The 21,300-nt window shown below is 33.3% G+C and overlaps 1 protein-coding gene across 3 annotated transcripts; it reads left to right on the top strand.

Moving 5' to 3' along the window:
• Positions 1 to 810: 810 nt before the first annotated feature.
• Positions 811 to 20,782, top strand: LOC133800642 (galacturonokinase). 3 transcript variants are annotated; one of them, XM_062238672.1, is made up of 14 exons: positions 815 to 1,050; positions 1,449 to 1,562; positions 1,865 to 1,936; positions 9,167 to 9,210; positions 9,619 to 9,769; positions 12,155 to 12,220; positions 12,653 to 12,732; positions 16,211 to 16,310; positions 16,746 to 16,921; positions 17,411 to 17,451; positions 17,792 to 17,820; positions 19,610 to 19,679; positions 19,827 to 19,916; positions 20,260 to 20,782. In XM_062238672.1, the coding sequence occupies exons 1-14, from the start codon at positions 1,018 to 1,020 to the stop codon at positions 20,508 to 20,510; spliced, it is 1,317 nt and encodes a 438-aa protein (XP_062094656.1). In that variant the 5' UTR covers positions 815 to 1,017; the 3' UTR covers positions 20,511 to 20,782. The 3 variants fall into 3 exon arrangements, with proteins under 3 accessions (XP_062094671.1, XP_062094656.1, XP_062094664.1); XM_062238680.1 differs by lacking the exon at positions 12,155 to 12,220; XM_062238687.1 differs by lacking the exons at positions 16,746 to 16,921; positions 19,610 to 19,679 and having other exon boundaries at positions 811 to 1,050.
• The last annotated feature ends 518 nt before the right edge of the window (positions 20,783 to 21,300 follow it).

Genomic DNA, 21,300 nt, shown 5'->3' with positions numbered 1-21,300 from the left:
TGAATCTGTCCAAATAATCCTTCAACACTTTGTTCATCAGATCCATAAAAGTTGCTGGGGCATTTGTCAATCCAAATGACATGACTAAAAACTCATAATGCCTGTATCTCTTACGAAAAGCTGTCTTCAGGATACCTCATATTTGATCATTAGCTGGTGATAACCAGATCGAAGATCAATCATTGAGAGCACTGTCCTACCCTGTAGCTAATAAAATAAATCATCGATCCTCGGCAGTGGGCACTTATTCTCGATAGTCAGCTTATTTAGCTCTTTGTAATCAATACACATTCTCACTGACCCATTCTTCTTCTTCTTCTTCACAAACAAGACTAGCGCACACCACGGCGAAAAACTAGGCTTGATAAACCCCAAATAAATGAATAGAGAGTTTAGATGGGGTGTTTCAATGGTGGTGGAGCTAGCTTTGTCAGTGATGGATGTTGGCGACTTCAATGGAGAGGATGATGCTAATGGCAGTGGCAGCGTGGAGTGGTGGTGTTCTGTTGCCTTGAGGAAGTGTTTGTGGTGGTGCCATCGTGGAAGAGAATGAGAGAGGGGTGGAAAGAGTTTGAGAGATAGTTTTAGAGATAGAAATTGAGGATGTTAATGGGAGATACAATTTGGTATAATAATTACAAAATGACATATTTAGGGATAGATAATTATGGGGCATATATAATAGTTAGAGGTTATTAATAGGCATAATATGTGATATTTCCCTTGTTAAAAAAAGTGTCTCGTCATTATTATTATTATTATTTATTTTGAGTAACAAATATTTTAATGTAATTTTGAAGATATCATCTTGTGTCGTTCTTCAGTCTGTTGGTATATACACTAAATACATTTCAACCGAAACCCGCATTTATCGCCAAGTTTCACTATTTTCTGTCTTTTTCCTTTATTTGGTTGATCTTCACCTGCATTGGCTCTGCTCACTCTCTCTCCAATTGCCTTCATACAAAACAAGCTAATCTCTCAAACCCAAATACTTTTCATTTGAGAACTGCGACGATGGATCCCTCATTTTGGCCTTCTCAATCAGAGGTACTCTGTTTCTTCATCTTTCACTCTTATACGAATGCTAAAATTATCTATCGATATTTTGTTATGGTGTCTGTGATACTGCATGTTTGTTTTGATCTACTTCTTGCTTGATTCAAGTTTTTTATATGGTGAATAGTACTATTCATGCCTTAGAATTTACTTTCAACGGACAAGAATTGCGTTTGGAAGCCAGGACTATGTTTATTTAAATCTACTTTGTAAATTTATTTTCATTGCATTGAGATTCTTCGATGTGGGTTTAAACTTTCTGTAAATATATTATAAATATATACACACACATTGTATGTATGTATGTATGTATGTATGTATATATGTATGTATGTATGTATGTATGTATGTACGTATGTTAATTGCTTGTCTGTTAATCAACGTTGCAGTTGAATGAGATTAGAGAAATAGTTGCTACAATGGCCGGGAGATGCATCGAAGATGTTCGAGTTGTAGCCTCTCCTTATCGAATTTGCCCCTTAGGAGCTCATATTGATCATCAGGTGTGTTTAAGATACTTGGTTGTTCTTAACAGCTACTTGTGAACCTAATTTATTGTCGGCCAATCCTATTCGGGTTCATAATTAAAACTTTGTTCTTGGTTCACATTGTACTTGCGGGGAACCCAAATTTTATATCTTGATTTAGATGTTCATGATTAAAGCTTTGTTCTTGGTTCAGATTGTACTTGTGGGGAACCAAAATTTCATATCTTGATCAAGATTTCTTATGTTTATTTTTAAACTTCTTATGAGTGATTTTTTTTTAAGAAGGATGTTTTTATACATTTTGTCACTGTTTGCAGGGTGGGACGGTTTCGGCTATGACAATTAATAGAGGAGTACTTCTTGGATTTATTCCTTCTGGTGACAGTCAGGTAAGATATAACTCTTCTGTACTATCTGACCAATTCGGAGGACATAACTCACAGTTTTGGAAAAGAGTTATATATGTGCACACATAAATCCTACACGCACTTATGTGGTAAATCACTTCAACCAATCATATCTATTTAAGAAGGGTCCGCTAAGTAAAAGTGATTTACCATAAGTGTGTGGTATTTTACTTCAAATTTACTAAGTAGCACTATGCTCAGGGTTCGATTTGAACATTTAGTGATTATCGGCAATATATATGTATAATTAAGATTTTAGCTATATATATATATAATAAATAACACATAAATTTAGGTGGTTCAGCAAAATTAATCGCCTACGTCCACAGTAGTAGCAAGAACTGCTTTTTATTAATATACGAGTTACAAAGAGTAGAGAAAACCTCTTCAGTATGTACAACAAGATGATAAGCTATTTACTTGGTCTTGTTAGAGTGACCAAATAGATATAATCGTATCAACGTTATGTAAGCAGGGCGATTAATCTGGAAGAAAATAGCAGTGTTTAGGGAACAAGGTGGTTAGCTTGAACAAATATCAGGGTGCTTAGATTGAAGAGGTAGCAGGCTGATGAGCTATATCGTAAATAAAGTAGGGTAGCATTAGCTACTCAGACTACTTCCGCAATAGCTGTCACAGTTTCCGCAAATTCGTCGTTTGCTCCGGTCGTTTCCTCTCACAAGATTTATGTCAAGCTTGATCATCACAATTTTCTCCTCTGGCGTCCTCAGATCCTCTCAGCAATCAAAGGTCACAAGCTTCAAAAGTTCATCTCCTCTGATTCCGTTCCTCCACCGAAGTATCTTATTGAAGCTGATTAGATCTCGAACACACTCAGTGAGGCGTATGTGCAGTGGGAGCAGGATCAACTTCTCTCCTCTTGGCTCCTATCATCAATGACCGAAGGGATCTTCACCAGAGTCGTTGGATCTGAAACTTCTGCTCAGGTTTGGGATGTTCTTGAGGTATACTTCACAACTCATACTTCAGCTAAAATTGATCAATTTACTACTCAGCTTCAGAATCTTAAGAAATGATCTCTCACTTTGATTGACTATCTGTTGAAAGTTAAATCCATTGTTGATAGACTTGGGTCCATTGGTCACAAAGTCTCTGCCAAAGAGCATATTGCCACCATTTTCAAAGGTTTACCACCTGAGTATGATACTTTTATCATCTCTGTAAACTCTCGTTCTCATCCCTATACAATTGCAGAGATTGAATCTCTTTTGCTCTCTCAAGAACATAGAATGGAACGGCAAACTCGAGAGCCTGATTCTGTCAATCTTGCTTAGTATTGTGGTTATTAAGGAAGTGGTACTTACTCGAATAACTCTTCCAATTTCACTAATTTCACTAATTCTTCTGCTTCAAAATTCTTTGGCAATAGCACTATTACTCCGAATACTAGCACTGGTCGAGGATTGTGGAATCCTTATGCAGCCAATCCTCGTGGAGGCTTCTCCTCTGGTTCGACTACCACTGGCAGGGTCAATAACTCTCAGAGCTATTCCTCATCTCGACCTATCAGCTTTGTTCAAGGCCAGGGCACGTCTCTTCTCGTTGCAATCAACGGTTCAATACTGAGTTACCAGGAGTAGGTGCTGCCAATGTTGACAAACCATCTGCAAACATTGCTACAACAGACTCTGTTAATGATATGGCTTGGTATCCAGATTCGGAAGCAACGAAGATGAGAAGAATTTGATGCAGAAGTTGACTACTTTGGTTCGGAAAAGATTCATATGGGTGATGGAGGTGGCTTGACTATTCAAAATGTTGGTAAGACAACCTTCTACACTCCCTTCACCTCTCAATCTCTAGTCTAGAACCGTTTATTACATGTTCCCAAAATAACCAAAAACTTAATCAGTGTTTCTTAATTTGCTAGAGATAACAATGTTTCTTTTGAATTATTTCCTGATTATTGTTGTGAAAGATCAGGATTCCAAGCAGGTGGTGATGCGAGGAACACACACGAGGGGCTGTATGTGTTTCATCCTTCCACTATGCACTTCGTTCCTCTTTCAGCTTCTTCTTCCTCCGTTTCTCTCTTTGATTCTGCTTCAGTCAATAACACTCAATTGAGCAATTGTAATAATTCATGTTCCATTTTTCGTTTGTGGCATAATCGCCTTGGACACCCTTCTTCAAGGGTTGTCAAATCTATTCTCTCCAAATGTAACATCGCTCATAGTAGTAAAAACTACGCTTGATTTTTGTAATGCTTGCTGTAAAGGAAAATAAATTTCCTTTTCCTAATTCAGACACACAATATCACTCACAGTTGATACACTTAGATTTGTGGGGACCCTCACCTATGGACTCATTCAATGGCTACAAAAACTATATTCATTTTATTGATGCCTATTGAAAAACAAATCTGAAGCCATACACACATTCATTAACTTTAGGACGCAAGTGGAAAAACAATTTAGTTGCCCTATTAAAGCCATTCAATCCGATTGGGGGGAGAGTATCAAGCTTTTAAGAACTATCTCATTGAAAATGGTATCCAACATAGAGTTTCTTGTCTTGCAACACATGAACAAAATGGCTTGGCTGAGAGGAAACGTAGACACCTTATGAAGACATCCTTGACCTTGTTAGCTAATGCTTCCATGCCCCTTAAATTTTGGGATGAGGCTGTAAGAGCCTCAGCCTTTCTAATCAATAGATTACCATCCAAAACCATAGGTAATTCCACTCATTTCCAAATGCTTTTTCACAAAGAACCTGATTATTCACAATTAAAAGTTTTTGGATGCTCTTGTTTTCCTAACACTCGCCCTTTTAACGCTAACAAGCTTCAATTCAGGTCTACTGAGTACACCTTTCTTGGCTACAACTTAAACCACAAGGGCTACAGGTGCTTATCTTCCACAGGTAGAATATACATTTCATGTGATGTTATTTTCAATGAATTTTCTTTTCCTTATTCTACTCTGTCATCATCTATACATGCTCCTATCTCAGCTCATTCCTCTTCTTCACATTGTACTCCTAATTTCATTCCATCTATTTCATCTTACCATCACGCCACCTTCTATTCCTTCCCAACGTTATGTACCATCACCTCCATCTCCCATCACATCTCCTCTGTCTCATCCTCCATCCACTACTCCCGCCTTCTCAGATTCTTTGCCAATACATTCCACGTCTTTACCTTCTAATTCTCAGCCCATACTTCCTTCACTCAACCCCACTTCTTCCATATCACAGCCATCCACTTCTCACATTTCTTCACCTCCGTCCTGCCCTCAATCAACACAGCCACATACTTCTTCGGTTGTCTTACCTGTGTCATCTTTACAAAGTACCTCTAATACTCATGCGATGACAACAAGGGCCAAAGCAGGTGTTTATAAACATAAAGTCTATATTGCCTCTAAGGAACCACTTACTATGGTTGAGACTCTTACTAATTAGGCTTGGAAAAATGCAATGCAAGAAGAGTTTAATGCTCTTCCAATCAACCAGATTTGGACTTTAGTCTCTCTTCCTCAAGGAAGAAAAACAATAGGCTGCAAGTGAGTGTTTAAGTTGAAAGAAAATCCCGATGGGTCTCTCTTAAAACACAAAGCTAGACTTGTTGCAAAGGGCTACAATCAAAGGTGTGGTTTTAATTTTACAGAAACTTTTATCCCGTTTACAAAGCCTACCACTATTCACATCATGCTTACAATTGCATTGCCTAAAGGGTGGTTATAGAAGCAATTAGATGTGAATAATGCTTTCCTAAATGGTGAGCTACAAGAGGAAGTTTACATGACTCAACCACAAGGGTTAGAAGATCCAAAAGCTACTGGTTTGGTTTGTAAACTTAATAAGGCTTTTTATGGTCTAAGAAAAGCTCCAAGGGCTTGGTTTGACAAGCTTAAGTCTACCCTTTTTGCATGTGGTTTCATTTGTTCCAAGGCTGATAACTCCTTGTTTATTAGACAAACTGATCTTCATACTACATATATCTTAGTATATGTCGATGATATTTTAATAGGGAGTTCTACCACTGCAGTTCAACAACTTATTTCAGATCTTAACAAGACTTTTGCTTTAAAAGATCTAGGGGAGCTTAATTTCTTTCTTGGAATACAAGTGGAACACTTCGGATGGACTTCATCTCTGCCAAAAGAAGTATATTACTGATGTCTTAACCAAAGCTAAACTTCAATTTTCTAATAGTCTCGACACACCTATGACAGGGGGTGGGAAACTTTCAGCTTTTGGGAGTGATCCTATTCAGGACCCTCATCATTATCGCAGCTTAGTTGAGGCATTGCAATATGCAACAATCACTAGACCTGAAATTTCTTATGCTGTCAATCGTGTATCACAGTTCATGCTTTCTCCTCTTGAATCTCATTGGAAGACAGTGAAACAGATTCTCCGACATCTTAAAGGGACTCTTGATTTTGGACTTCACTTGCAGACATGTTATGAGCTCTCTTTGATTGTGTTTTGTGATGCCGAATGGGCATCGGATCCTGATAACAGGAGGTCCACTTCTGGTCTATGTGTTTATCTTGGTCCCAACCTTGTTTCATGGTCCTCAAAGAAACAAAGAACAGTATCCAGGTCTAGCACAGAAGCTGAATACAAGAGTCTTGCTCATGTTACGGCCGAGGTTACTTGGATTTAGTCCTTACTGTCTAAGTTGAATCTCCATCTTCCACGAGCTCCTACGATATGGTGTGATAACTTGAGTATAGTTTTGATGTCTGTCAATCCTGTACTTCACGCTTAGACCAAGGACATCGAGCTAGACCTCTATTTTGTGCGTGAAAAGGTGTTGAACAAGTCTATTGTTGTAAAGCACACTCCAACTCATGATCAAGTAGCTGCCATTCTGACCAAAGCTCTGTCACCCTCTCGATTCTTGCTTCTCGGAGACAAACTTCGAGTGTTTTCTTTGTCCACTCTCAGTTTAAGGGGGAGTATTAGAGCCTAAGTTTGTTATGTTAGTTGAAACTGTTAGTAGTCTGTTTTGTACAGCTGTATAAGTTTGTTATGTTAGTGAAAAGGAGTTATTCTGTTAGAGATTAGTTTACTTCTGTAATCTTCTATGTATACTCCTTGTACAGTTCATTTATCATAATGAGAATCAGTTTATTCATTTACTCCTTTTCACTTCTCTAAGACACGGTAGCAAGGACTGTTTTTTATTAATATATGAGTTACAAAGAGTAGAGAAAATCTCTTCAGTGTGTACAGCAAGATGATAAGCTATTTACTTTGTCTTGTTAGAGTGATCAAATAGATATACTCGTATCAACGTTATGTAAGCAGGGTGATTAGTCTGGAAGAAAATAGCAGTGTTTAGGGAACAAGGTGGTTAGCCTGAACAAACATCAGGGTGCTTAGATTGAAGAGGTAGCAGGCTGATTAGCTATATCGTAAATAAAGTAGGGTAGCATGGTGCTATCTAGAAAGCAAAGCAGGGTAACAGATTAGCTAGCAGGGTGAGTATAGTTTGGTGAGAGAGAAAAATAGGGCGATAGCTTGTAAGAGTTTCTAATCGGATGAGAGCTTTGCCACTTGACTGACAGTGGTTTCTTGCTTGTCCCCTTTGGCTGCTCGACCCAGTTATTACTTTTACAAGGTTTGATATTGGAGTCCTTCCTTAATACTTACATAGCAATTGTTATAGTTTTTTAATAACACCAACATATTATAGGGATAGGCACGGGGCCTAGTTTCACCAAAAAAAAAAAAGTGCAAACTAATAAGAAATAGACAAGAAAAAAAAAACCTAGGAAATCTAAAGAAATTTTAGAAAATCTAAAATCAAAAAGAATAATTTCTAAGAGATATCCACGAATGATGTATAGAATTTAAATTGACCACCAACTTATTCAAGATCTTTGAAGGCTTATGGATCGATAAGTTATATTTTGAAGTAATTTGTTTTATCCTAAAAGCATAGGTGGAGATGAAAAGCAAAAACTATATGAAGAAGCATTCTTAAAATTCATATTGCCTTTCAAGGCATCTAAGTTGTGAGGGAAGTATATTTATTTGATTTTTGACGTGATATTGAAATGGCCACTTAAGTTGGGCTGTGAGATTTAACAGTAAATGTTTGTGGTAGGTATGTGTTAAAATGAAAACCGAATTTGTTGTTTCATTCTAATGCTCTGGGATTATGTGATACCCTGGTATCTGTTGAATCATACAATGGTTTAGCATTGAAGGGAAGGGATAGATGTGGATGATTTTATGTTTATGGCATCAAATATCAAGTTTGTATTTTAATTCTTGTAAGTGATCTACTATAGCTTCTGTTTCTTATAGTGAAGTAAAACAAAGTTACTGAACTCGGCTCTTTTTTATTTACTTCATTTGAGCCCTTCAGTTCAATTGCCAGTCTATTGTTGCCAAGAGAAGCATGAATTTTTGCTTGGTTACTTTCTCATTAGTTGTAATAGGGTCAATACCTTCAATTCAATGTGCTTGAGAGGAAATCTCCGTGCTACACTGTCTTGTTTATGTAAAAGTACGTCTGAGTCTGCAGACCAATTTTTTTTATCTTGACCCATAGCTTTAATCCTTTATGGGTTCAGTTGCTCTAGCTGTTGGTTCCCCTGATTGTCTCTTCCCATGTGATTTCATCTCTGTCTGACTAGAAATTTTCAGCTTTTAGTTGGATTTGGGGGCGTGGTTCTTTGGGGGTTCTCTGTTTTGGCCCTTTTGTGGATGTTTCTGCTGGATTGAAGACATCTTTAGAAGACATTGATTCTCTGGGATAGAGTGAAGTTTTAGGCACATCTCTTGCTTCTAAGGATAGTAGTATATATTTTTTACATGTTTAATTCAATTAACCATAGCTGAGAAGGGTAATCTAATATATTTTTTTGCTCTATTTGTGAGATCGACCTCTGGCCCTCCCAATTTGTGCTTTAGTCTTTCTTTTTGATTCAATAAATATTTCATTTCTTGTAAAAATTCAAAACTGCTAAGTTGATACTCTCATTCTTTGAATGGATTAAAGAATATTCATCATTAAAGACATGTTGATTTTAATGGTTTTACATTCTGTATTCATTGAATGGCTAAACTTTGGAAGAAAAAACAGTTCTATAACATTGTACAATAGGTTTTGTTGAAAAACTGTATAAATCAGTACACTGCAAACTGAGTTGAAAATCCATACATACTTGTATCCTTATTTCCGATGTCATTTTGTTTTTTTTAATTATTGGTGTCTTTTTGTAGGTTGTATTGCGCTCTGGACAGTTTAAAGGAGAAGTAAAGTTCAGGTAAAAAGACCCACTTGTGATCTTTATCACTCCATTCATGTATCAGGTTAACAGTTATAGCTGGGACAAAATAATGATAAAAATAAAAACTATTTTAAACTTGCTGTATTTAACAGCTTAACTTCTGGGAAAATTAATATCTAACATGCTACCACTGCAGGTGTAGTTTCTGGGCATAATCTCTTTATATAGCATCTTGTTTCAAACCTTTGGGCTGTTCAATGTTTGTCCATAAGTTACCGGGTGTATTAAGATGTAATTTAGTTTGTCCTTTTTGTAGCAGCTTAAGCTTTTCAGAATAATTCCAACATCATGCATACAACGAGATTTCAGTTTCCTACTTCTCCATGTGACTTTTTCTTTTTCTCCTTACAAGATATAATTTTTCGTTTGATTGTTGGTTTATAGTGTTAATGAAATTGTGCACCCTAAAGACAACATTGGAGTTTGCAAGAATGATGCAAATGATTCTTCCAAACTATATGAAGAATGTGATTGGGGTAACTATGCGAGAGGAGCTCTATATGCACTACAGAGAAAGGGGAGCCATCTTTCCCAGGTGAGAAATATCATCTGGTTAGCCTTTTCTTGTACTTCTTGATCAGTCTTGACAATGTTTTTTTTCTTTTTTAAAGCGTAGTTTTGTGACTGATCTTTGTTCACCACCTCCCTTCTTTCTTTATTTACCCCTTGAAAAAAAATCTGATGGATTTTATTTTTTCTTGTTTGGATTCACACAAAAAATCAAGAATTTTTTTAAAAAAAAATAACAAAACTTAAAAGTAATACAATTCTATGAAATTCAGAACAATTATAAATATATTCAAAAGGAGGAAACATTCGAAACAGTCTTCAATAAAAAATTTAGAAAATATTTTCTGCCATCTTATCTGTACTATTTTCTCTCACAAAAATTTTCCGTCCAAAAAATAAAAAATGGGACTTGTGGCTCTTTTAGTGGGGCTCTGATAGAGAAATAAAGCATTTAAACAAGCTGGTACAATCAATAAACAAATCTGTACATATTTGCTATTAAACTTAAGAGTCAGGAAAATCATATAAAAAAGGAAACAAACTATTTGATTTACCTGAAGGAAGATTCCGAGTAAATACAAAATACTCTTAAAAGATATAATATTTTTTCCTTTTTCAACAATCTTAATATTCTTTTTTCGGTACAAGCATATCTTTTTAATTTCTTCTTCGTTTTTCTCCTTGGTGAAAGCTGTCATGTTTTACTATGCTAAAAATTTTGGGTCGAAAGCGTGGAAAAAAAAAGAGCAAGAGGGAGGGAAAGCTGACCTTTGTTTTGTTAATTTTAATATCAATGTCTAAACTAAAGTTAAAATACAAAAGCACTCATTTATAGGCTCGCCTGTAGTCAAATGTCGGGGGTGACTCAGTCGCTTTGTTTATTAACAACTTATATTTTGATTTTGTATGCCCTTTGACCAGAATAATAAGTTTTTTGTATTGATGTAATCCCTTCACTATTTTACTTATTCATTTTTAAGGTGATTTAATCACTTTTTCAAAAATATGTATATTTATATGAAATTAAATCCAAACCTAATTAAAGGATAGGAGACCTTGAAGGTTCATCTAATAAACGTGCCTAACACAAATATGAAATTAAATCTAAAATAAATTAAAGGATAGGAATTCCCTCCCTGGGGGGAATTGACTCCTAGCATATTAATTGATTTGTGTGTGTTGTATTAAGATTCCTAGTCAATTTTATGTTTGGCTTGTAATAATTATGAAAAAAATATATTATTTTGGTGCTTTGTGCTTTAGCTAAATAATAAGGTTAATCATATGTTTTTGAAAATTCCAGCAATAACTTTTTTATTTTATAAAATATACTAAAATTAACTAAGCTCCTTATTTTTGGTCATTTTTTTTAAATAAGTAATTTTTATCCTTATTTATTGTAATTACAATTATTTAACTTATTTATTAATTTATTTTTCAAATTAAAAGTAAAATAATATGGATAAAAAATAAATTTTATAAAGTGTTAAACTTCTTTTAATAGGACATTTTTATTCTTGTTTTATTATAATTTAATTATTTTATTACATTTTTATTTTTGAAAATAAAAGTAATTTAAGAATAATTTTTTTTTATAAAAAGTGTCATGTCAAATTTTAACAAAATTAATATTGGTTTTAATTGTAATAAAATGAATATTAAAATATCTTTTATCATTTTACTTTGTTAATCAATATAATTTAGTTTTATTTATGATATTTTTTAATTTTTAAACGAAAAGTGAAATAATAATAATAAAAATAAATTTTATAAAAAGTGTCCTATGAGATTTTTTTCTTAAAATAGTTAAAATTTTATTCGTTAATAAAACAAGTATAAAATTATCTTATTATTATTATTATTATCATTATTATTATTATTATTATTAAAATCAAGTAGAAGATTTATTTTGATAGATTTTATAAAACGTAATTATATGTATATGTAAGGGAGGGATTGAACTCAAGAGGTGTGGAACCACCTAGGTAAGTCTATGTCCACTTCTAGAACAGATAATTAAAAATGGTATTTAGCTGACGAAAGTTAGATTTTTCCAATAACAATTCAGGGCTGTGAAACAAAAGAAAAATCTTTAACAGCTTTGGTTTCATTTGTTTGTTTTTCTTATACATCTTTTGGGGTAACAACGGCAAACTAAACAATTAAATTCTATTCAAGCCTTTTCCCATTTCTATTTGAAAAAAAGAGTAAACTCGTGAATGTTTTTGAGGAAGCAACCATACGCATACATCCTGAAAATGTTTGCATATAGAATGGTTTTGGAGGAAATTTTATGCAGGTGATATGTTGCTTAATTATTTTTATCATGTTTCGTAGAACCATTTGTGATTTCTTAATACGATAAGTATGGTTCTCCACCAGGCTTTAATTTATTTCTTTACATCTGTAGGGTATCATAGGGTACCTGTGCGGTCCTGAGGGACTTGACAGTTCAGGCCTTAGCTCTTCTGCCGCTGTAAGTTGTTTTTTCCCCCCAAGAAAAGAAACAATAAGAAACAGAAACATAATTAAATTAAAATTATGAAAATCTAAAAGGTGATCGAGTTCTAAATCCCTACAACGGAAAAAAAAAACCTGAAGTCTCTCAATGGATCAATTTTATTTTGACTACTCTTAGGTGTTCTGCCTCTAGGAATAATATACTTTTGGCTATTTTAAAAATATGTTTCACAAATTTTTGTTTTCATTTCAAGTAATTTCTTTCATTCTCCATATACTTGTGGCTTGTTTGACTAATGGAGCCTATGCGCTAGAAACTGTAGAATAATAGTTATTGTGTAATATGTGTTCTTTCTTTTGAGTAAAATTGTCTAATTTGTTCTCTGATCTTCTGAACTTATCTCATTCATTCTGTTGGGAAATCGTAAGTAAATTACATGTTTTACAGGTCGGAGTAGCTTACCTATTGGCTTTGGAAAGTGCAAATAACTTGACAATATCTCCTAAAGAAAATATTGAATATGACCGGTTAGTTTCTTTTAAATTTCAGTATGTACAGATCAATGAATACTGAACTTTAAAATTTGTAGTAAATTTTCAAATATGGTTTGGTTTACCTGCAGTAGTTTGGTGTCAGTTGGGCGGTGAAAGTTGGTAGTGAATTACTGGCAATGGTAGCTTTGCTGGTTGTCCTTTTCTGAAGCATTTGTATAGGGTTGACATCGGGTGTATTCTTGTAAAGCTTAAGTAGTAGATGAATCTGAATGATATTTGATATTGGCTTGAAAAGATAGTGGAACATGCAGAACTGCTTAGAAAATAAACATAAAAATGTTTGGCCTTGAACAAAGAGATTGCACCTCAAATATAGAGAGAAGTCTAAAACTGATTTTGATTTCCATTATATTATTGTTTGGAAAAAATTTCAAAATTTAAATATTTAAATTAATGCACAACATAATTTCACCTATGCCGAATTTATAGCCTAAGAGTTTATTAATTTAAGTTCGACCCATCCAAGATTACAAGGGTAATCTCTTAATTACAATCATTTTGTTTAAATGAGCACCTTTTGATTCTAATTACGATGAGGTTAATTACTTCTGTAATCTTGGGGAAAATTTGGGCGAATTTGATATTATGGTTGAACTCAGTAAATTCGAGTAAATTCGGTTGACTGAGCTGCCTACATATCCCAGATGAGGGATCAAGCCACTTGTAGTTCGGAATAGTTACTTTTGAAAATGAGTGGAAGAATTTCGGTGAATGACCATTCAGGAATCCATGGTAATTTTAGAAATTTTAGTTGAGCTGCCTACACATCCCAGTTGAGGGATCAAGACACTTGTAGTTCTGAATAGTTATTTTGGAAAATGAGTGGAAAAATTCCGGTGAATGACCATTTAGGAATCCATGGTAATTTTAGATATTCTGGTAGATGACCATATCATGATATTATTTGATGTTTTGGATTAGGAAAAATTCTGAGGTGAATGACCTTTTATGGAATTTTGAGAGTTGTGTTTGATATTTGAGAACTTTAGGAATTTGTGACTGCACTTAGCTTTAGCAATAAAGTTTACTATGTATTATTTAAAGGAATCAAGTCAAACATAGTTCATTGATTTTTGTTTCTTTAAGTTGCTTGGAGATTTTCACCATTTAAGGTGGGGTTTTGAGGTGAATGACCTCACTTACTTAGAACTTGTTCTGAGATGAATGACCTCTTTTAGAATTTTTGTTGAGGTGAATGATCTCGTTTGGAAAGTTTGAGGTGAATGACCTCATTGAGAAATTTTGGGAGTTTGTGACTGCATCTAACCTTAGTAATTAGATTGCCTACGTATCCTTTGGAGGAATCAATTTGAAGGTAGTTCAAAGATTTTTGTATAACTTGTATTATTTGGAGACTTTGAGTTTGTTTTGGAATGAGCCTCATTTTTAATCTCACTTGAATAAGTTTGGAGATGATTGGACTTACAATTCTATTTTGATAAGAATTGTGAAACAAAATTCAAAATTACTTGAGACTGTGTCTTTATGAATTTTTTTGTTGCTTAACGTTCCAAGTTTCTCTCATTAAATTGAATGTGTATTCTTTTTCTTTATTTGAAGCACACATTATTTTTTTTTTCCTTAGCCTTTTGCTTTGTACCTTTTTGTAGGCACCGTTTATATACATATGTAATTCATTGTACATACATATGTATGAGTGCTTACTGAGCATATTTTTCTTTGTGAATGTTGCCATGCAGAAAGCACATCATCATTCCTTCAAAAGTCATAGTTGAATTTTTTCTTTGACCAAGATTGTGTCCTCCTAAATTTTCATAATATTCTATGTTCCTATTTGAACATATAGCTACAGACATATATATTCAGATCACATAATATATTGTGTGAATAAAAGGCTTAAAACAAGTCAATCGTGATTGGAGGTCTTTGTATTTCACCGAGTATGTATTTAATCTTTTTTTTTTCTATAGGACACATACCATCTTTCTTGGTTTGATTTTAGAGCCTGAGCTCATTGTACCGTGCTTTTTTTTATTTCGTCAGTCATGGAGATTGGGCTCTGCAAGGACTTTGGATCATTATAAAGCCCTATTTTCTTTTCCATTATGACATGTAATGATTTAATATATATATATATATATATAGATGTTCATATTCATTCAGTTCGGCCTATCAAACATCGTCGTGAATAAAATTTTTCAACAATTAATTTGGACTTTCTTTGTTTAAAACAGAGTAATTAACTCAAGCAATTATTTTGATTTCAGATTCTAATAAGGTACTAGGTTTTGGCCAAATTTTTACTTTCTTTGATTTTACTGTTCTCAATCAAAATTAACATTTTTAAAGATAATTTTGACAGCATAACAGTCCTACTTTATTTTAAAGAAAAATAAATTAAGGGCGGAATGAGTGCATTTTATAAATTTGGGGCGAAATAAGTGCATTCCATAGATTTTAGGGGAATGAGTGCATTCCTTAAATGAGTGGAGACGGTAGGGGAGGAATGAATGCATTCCATTAATGAATATCTATATAGAATGAATGCATTCCATAGATGCTTGATTACTTACCCTTGAAGAACCTGAAGAATTTAGAGAAGTAGAATTTTGCTCTCTTTCTTTTCTCTCCTCTTTTTTCACGTATTGTGTGTATTTCTCTCTATTTTTGCAGAGTCTCTTCTCTATTTTTTTATCTTCCTCTCTTTGTCTAATTTTCTTCTTCTCTTTCTTTTATAGACTCAATTTTACATTAAGTGAAAAGAAAAGAGAGAAAGTGAAGAGTGGTGAGAATAGGAAGTGGGAAGGTGGAGAGAATAGTAGAGATATTTTTTACTTTTTCTCCTTTACTCCAAACCGATTATTTTTCTTTTATTATTCTTTTTTATATTTTATTTATTTAATTTTAATAAAAATAAATAAAAAAATACTGTTCAACAATTATACGGTATTATAACTAATAATTGTTATTCGTTAGAAAAGTTTCTTTGCAACTAAATCAAAACCCTTTCTAGTTATTTAATTTTAGAAATCTCTCTTTTAAACTCTTGTGACATTGTTTTGCAATGATGGTGGTGTGGGTTGTCTTGATAATTGTAAATATGATGAACAAACCAAACTGTTACAATAATTGTTGGATATCATACAACTGAATGATAGCTTTTACAAATAACTGTAAGCAGAACTTTTTTTTTTCCTTTTTTATTAGCAAATTAAAATAATTAACATTTTTTCAAAGAACTCCTTAGTGTTCAGCAGTAATCTTTTATTCTTGTATATGATTGAATGACAGCATGGTCATCCTCATTTCTGTATATGTTTAAAAAAAATCAGTAAATGAAATTTAAATACTGAATTTGCAAGATAAATCGGCTGTTTTTAGAGGTATGATAAAGATTCCATCTCATGTAATATGCCTTGTTACAGGTATTTATTATCTTTTCTATTTATTGTGTCAGACCTTGTAAATTTTAATTTTGTGCATGGTGTAGGTTGATTGAAAATGAGTATTTGGGTCTGAAAAACGGCATACTGGATCAATCTGCCATTCTACTTTCAAGCCGTGGTTGTCTTTTGTGCATGAATTGCAAGGTAAAACTTGTGTGTGTACTAATCCAGATATTTATGGTCCATTTCTCTATTTTTTTTTTTACATTGATATGCTGGCTTATTTATTTATTTTCTTGGTTGATGCTACTAATTATATTTTTCCTTTCATGATTTCCTCAAATCAAATTTTATTCATCTTTTTTTTTAGTATTTTTTTTTCCCATTTGACCATTTTCCAAATAGAAAAGCATTCCATGGTAATCTATTCATAAACTTTGCAAATTTCCTCGTAAAATTTATATGGGTTTTTAAAATTGGTCTGTTTTTTCACAACTGAATTGTTGCATTTGAGCTTGGAGCTTGTGGATTATGTTTTAAGTCTGAAATAGGTGACATTATGTTTATTGGTGTTGCTTCAAATGATGTAGTTTGAATTGTTAGTGATGTGCTTCTCATAATCTAGTTTGAATTTTGCAGACTAAAGAATATAAACTCATACGTTCACCTGAATTGCAAAAGGACCAAAACATTGAGATGCAGAAAACATACAAAATGTTACTGGCATTTTCAGGCTTAAAGCATGCTTTAACTAACAATCCTGGTTATAATCGTCGAGTTTCAGAGTGTCAAGAGGCTGCAAGAATTCTTCTAAAGTATGCTTAATCCCTTTACATTTAGGGAAAATGTATTCCGTTCTCTATTTTCTCATCGAGTTCATGGGATCATTTTTTCTTTCTCTATTTTTTACCTTGAGTTGATGGGCTTAGAAATTTTCTCTTCCCCCACTTTTTGCCCTGTTATTGATAAAGTTGGGTCTGACAGGACAGTTTCTTTCTGTGTAGTGTATAGATTGAGTGAAATTAGGTTCATGAAACTTTTATTTTTGGATGGGGTTAGATATTGAACTCATGAAGAAAATGCAGCTCGAGTTTGATAGACTTTTCTACAACTACCATTTTAAGTTGTTACAATATATGAATTTCACTTGCATGACTAATACATATATATATTTATATGTTTACTTAGATTTATATATTATGTGTATGTTTTGGATGTAGCATGCAACTTGCAACTTCATAGTTATCTACCTCATGTATCGAGAATACAAATTTGGTCTGATACATATTTATTTTCTTCCATAGTGCTTCAGGATTTGGAGAAACGGATGCTCTTCTCTCAAATGGCAAGTATTTTTACCAGACAATTTTTAAATTCTTATTTTAATAGCCGGATGCCAATTAGAAAACATCAGTCACATTAATACTTTGTGAGGGACCGAATCTAAATTATAGAATATAAAAATTAGGAATGTAATCCTTCGGAATATTGACTACCTTCTGTGTTTACTATAACCAGCTTTATTTATTGGACAATGATCCTTGGATTGAACACTTCCAAGGTGCACTGAATGCAACTAGGCAAACTAAAACACCCTTTAACTCTAATGTATAGTAAACAGTTTTGAAACATATATTTCTTGTATGTCTCATATTTTTTTTCTATACATTTTTTCTTGAAAACAGTTCAACTGGAGGCCTATCAAGAACACAAGGTGAGTACTTTGGTATTAAAAGCTTTTCATGTTTCAACTGTGCAACAGAAACATACACCTATATTATAGATTGAAGAGATACCTGAAATTGGATATTGCAGTTATGCCTTGCACATTTCAGGTCATTGCTTCTTACTAAATCACTTCTGAAAGAAATTGAATACTATAGAATTTCTATTATTGGCTAAGCTTGAGCTTGAATCTACTGTTAATTGTTGCCGAAATCAATCTTAAGAACTTTTGCTCTAGTGTTCATTTTGAATTTGAAGAAAACTGATGAAGTACAATTCTGGTTTTCTGCTTATTTAGTTGGGATGGGGCGTATTTGTAAATAAAATGGAAGGTTGTGTAGCTTCAGTGCAGTTAGAGAGTAGTTAGAAAGGTAGGCTAGAATCAAGTCTCCATGTGGGTTTCCTTTTAGAGATAATCTAATAATATCTGTAAGAGAATCGTCTTCTTTTTTTCCAAGATCCCTGCTTCTTTCTAACTCCTTAAAGAGAACTTTATCATATTTTTTATTCACTTCAAACTCCTACTCGAAAAATTCAACTTTTTCTTAATCAGGATAAAAAGAAAGTTGGATGCGAATAAGGAAGATTATATCTTTAGCTCATTGCAAAATCTCCCATGCTTTACCTCACCAAGCCTATTGATAGATTAGGCTACAAAAAGAAACTAAAGTACTTGCACAAAATAATTTGATCGCATAATTTAGGAAAAATAATTCCATGTTGGGCTGTCCAATTTATATTTGACTTCAGATTGCCCACTGTCTACAAGGGGAAGCCTCACAGATGTAAAATGTAATGTTAGCCTCCCCCCCAAATAGCAAACGTTTTAAGAATATCAACTGCATTTTTATACAGAAAAAGAAAGTTGACTAAATACTACAGATAAAGAGACTAGCCTGGTTATACTCCCAAAAAATTGACCTATACAAATCAAGAAACAAAAATGCAGTCAACTCTAAGAAATGATAAATAAAAAGAACATTATCCAGACTCTCCCTCAAGTTGGTTCAACGATATTTTTCATTCACCTTGCCAAGCACATGACTTAAAAGAGGATCAAGGAAGTCTTTTTGTCATAGTTTCAACTGATCATTCCTCCACTTGTAAGAAAAGGCATGAATTAATCATTATTAAAAAAATCTAATCATGATTTTCAGTTTTTTGTTAATGAAAAGTAAGTCAGGCTCAACATGATTTGTTCGAACAAATTAAACCAGATTGTGAACAATGATAACGGCAGTGTTTTCATGACAATATTGCTTCACACAGTCCAACCTAGGTACTCCCAGCTCCTTTTGCAACAATTATATAGCATTCAATCTCAATGCATCTTTCATATAGATCATTTCTTGTTAGGAAGGATTTGGAAGCCTTGATTTTATTTGTTGCTTCCTTTCCTCCTATTTTTCAGAAGGGCCATTTCTTGTTTGTTGTTTTTGGATATCTGTACATGGCCTTCTTTATTTTGAAATATTTTGAGACATGATTTTTTTAAAATTTTTTATCGAATGTTCTTGAATATATTTCTGATGAGGGATAAGCTATATTTAAGATTAATGCTATAAGACACTTTTAAAGTACCGAACATCACATGAGATGTCATTTTATGTGTTTGAATTTAAAGCCGTGCCTCACTTATTATAATTTAATAAGTCATAATACGTCACCTCTTGCGGTGTGTTGGGTATCTTAAGGTACCTTGTAGTAGCACTATATTTGAGCTGTAACCTTAAGATGGTTTACGACATTAGTGACCTATTTCTGATTCTTTTCTGTAGAACAAATTAGAACCTGATCTGGCTAAAAGGGCAGAGCATTACTTTTCAGAAAACTTGCGCGTCGTCAAAGGTTCTTTTAATATGCGACAATTATGGGTTTCAGTTTTTGTGTAGGATAAGCATGAGACGCACATAAGGATGTGCTCTGATTGTTTCAAACATTTACTTTTTGTTATTTTTCAGCTTACAGTTCTTTTAAAAATCTTGATTGTTTCAGGACTTGAAGCCTGGGCTACTGGTAGATTAGAAGATTTTGGAAAGCTTATTACAGCCTCTGGTCTTAGCTCTATTCAGAACTATGAGTGTGGTATACTTCTTAGATTCTTTTTTTTTTGTGTGTGTGTTAGCTGCTTTCTGTTTCCCCAAACAAATCTGGTAGAGCATAATAAATAAGCACTTCTTTAAATAACGTGGGTATTTTTTCATTATGTTTTCATCTAGTCAAGAAACAATATAATGCTTTATTTCTAATAGTCAGTGGAGTAATTTTGCTTTTAATATAGATACAGATCTTTCTTTCCAGCAACTATTACTACATAAATATCTTCTTTCTAGCAACTATTACTGCATGTTTGTTTTCTGTTGTCCAATCATAATTTTCAGCGTTTGGAATCATATTGAATGACTAACTTTATGTTGTGATTCTTTAGGCTCGGAACCCCTTATTCAGTTATACAAAATCCTAGTAAATGCACCTGGAGTTTTTGGAGCACGATTTAGTGGCGCCGGATTTAGAGGGTGTTGTATTGCACTGGTGGATGCTGAGCATGCAGATGAAGCAGCATCATTTGTTAGGAGAGAATATCAAAAGATCCACCCTGAGTTGGCTAGTCAATGGAAACAAGACAAAGCAGTTTTGATATGTGAAGCTGGTGACTCTGCTCGTGTAATATTATCTTAATTCAATAATTCACCACTCATTTTATCTTATCAGTACCTTATAATAATTTTAGTTTCCGGAACATCATTTCCTGATTTTACATTATTACTTTTTTGTGTTATAAGACTTTCATAGTGTACATCTCAAAGGTCGCTGTGAGCAATTGCGTGTGTGTTAACAAATGTTTATGAGTCTACAACTCCAATAGAGTAAGAGTGTTATATTTGATACAAAATTTATTGATTTTGAATAATAGATATTTTTATTTTTATATTTAGTTTAATTTATTGTTACATCACAATTTTGTATTATTGTCAAATTTTTTTTATTAATGTTAGACGTTACATTTCATCCAAAATTAAGGAATCTCTTGAGCTTTTGTTTTGCTAAAATGTTGTTTGTAATTTATGATATCAATAGTTGTAATTTTAAAGTTTTTGTACTGATTTTAGTTTTGTCGAAGTTACATCAACACTAAATCAACACAACATAGACCGATAAAAGATGAAAAATTATTACCTTCAGCTTTACAACAACACAATAGTAATGCGACTTTGTTGCATTGTTAATTCACTGTAGTAGAAAAAAAAGAATAATTGATATTATTGTTTTTGAATCCACTATGCTCATACATAAGGGATATACCTTGAAATCAGTTTATTTTATTTTTACTAGCATGTAAATAATGAAACTATCATCATTAATTATTTTTAGGGTGGGGTAGCCTTATTTGACTTGATATTGTAGTTAAAGTTTTGTTGTTTTCGTGTTGCTTTGTAATTATAGATGCAGTTTTTGTAGAAGGTCTTCC

This window comes from Humulus lupulus, chromosome 1 (assembly GCF_963169125.1).
Source record: "Humulus lupulus chromosome 1, drHumLupu1.1, whole genome shotgun sequence".
In the NCBI taxonomy this organism is placed as follows: domain Eukaryota; kingdom Viridiplantae; phylum Streptophyta; class Magnoliopsida; order Rosales; family Cannabaceae; genus Humulus; species Humulus lupulus.
The sequence above is the reverse complement of the archived record's forward strand: the minus strand, read 5'-3'. Positions and strand labels throughout refer to the sequence as shown.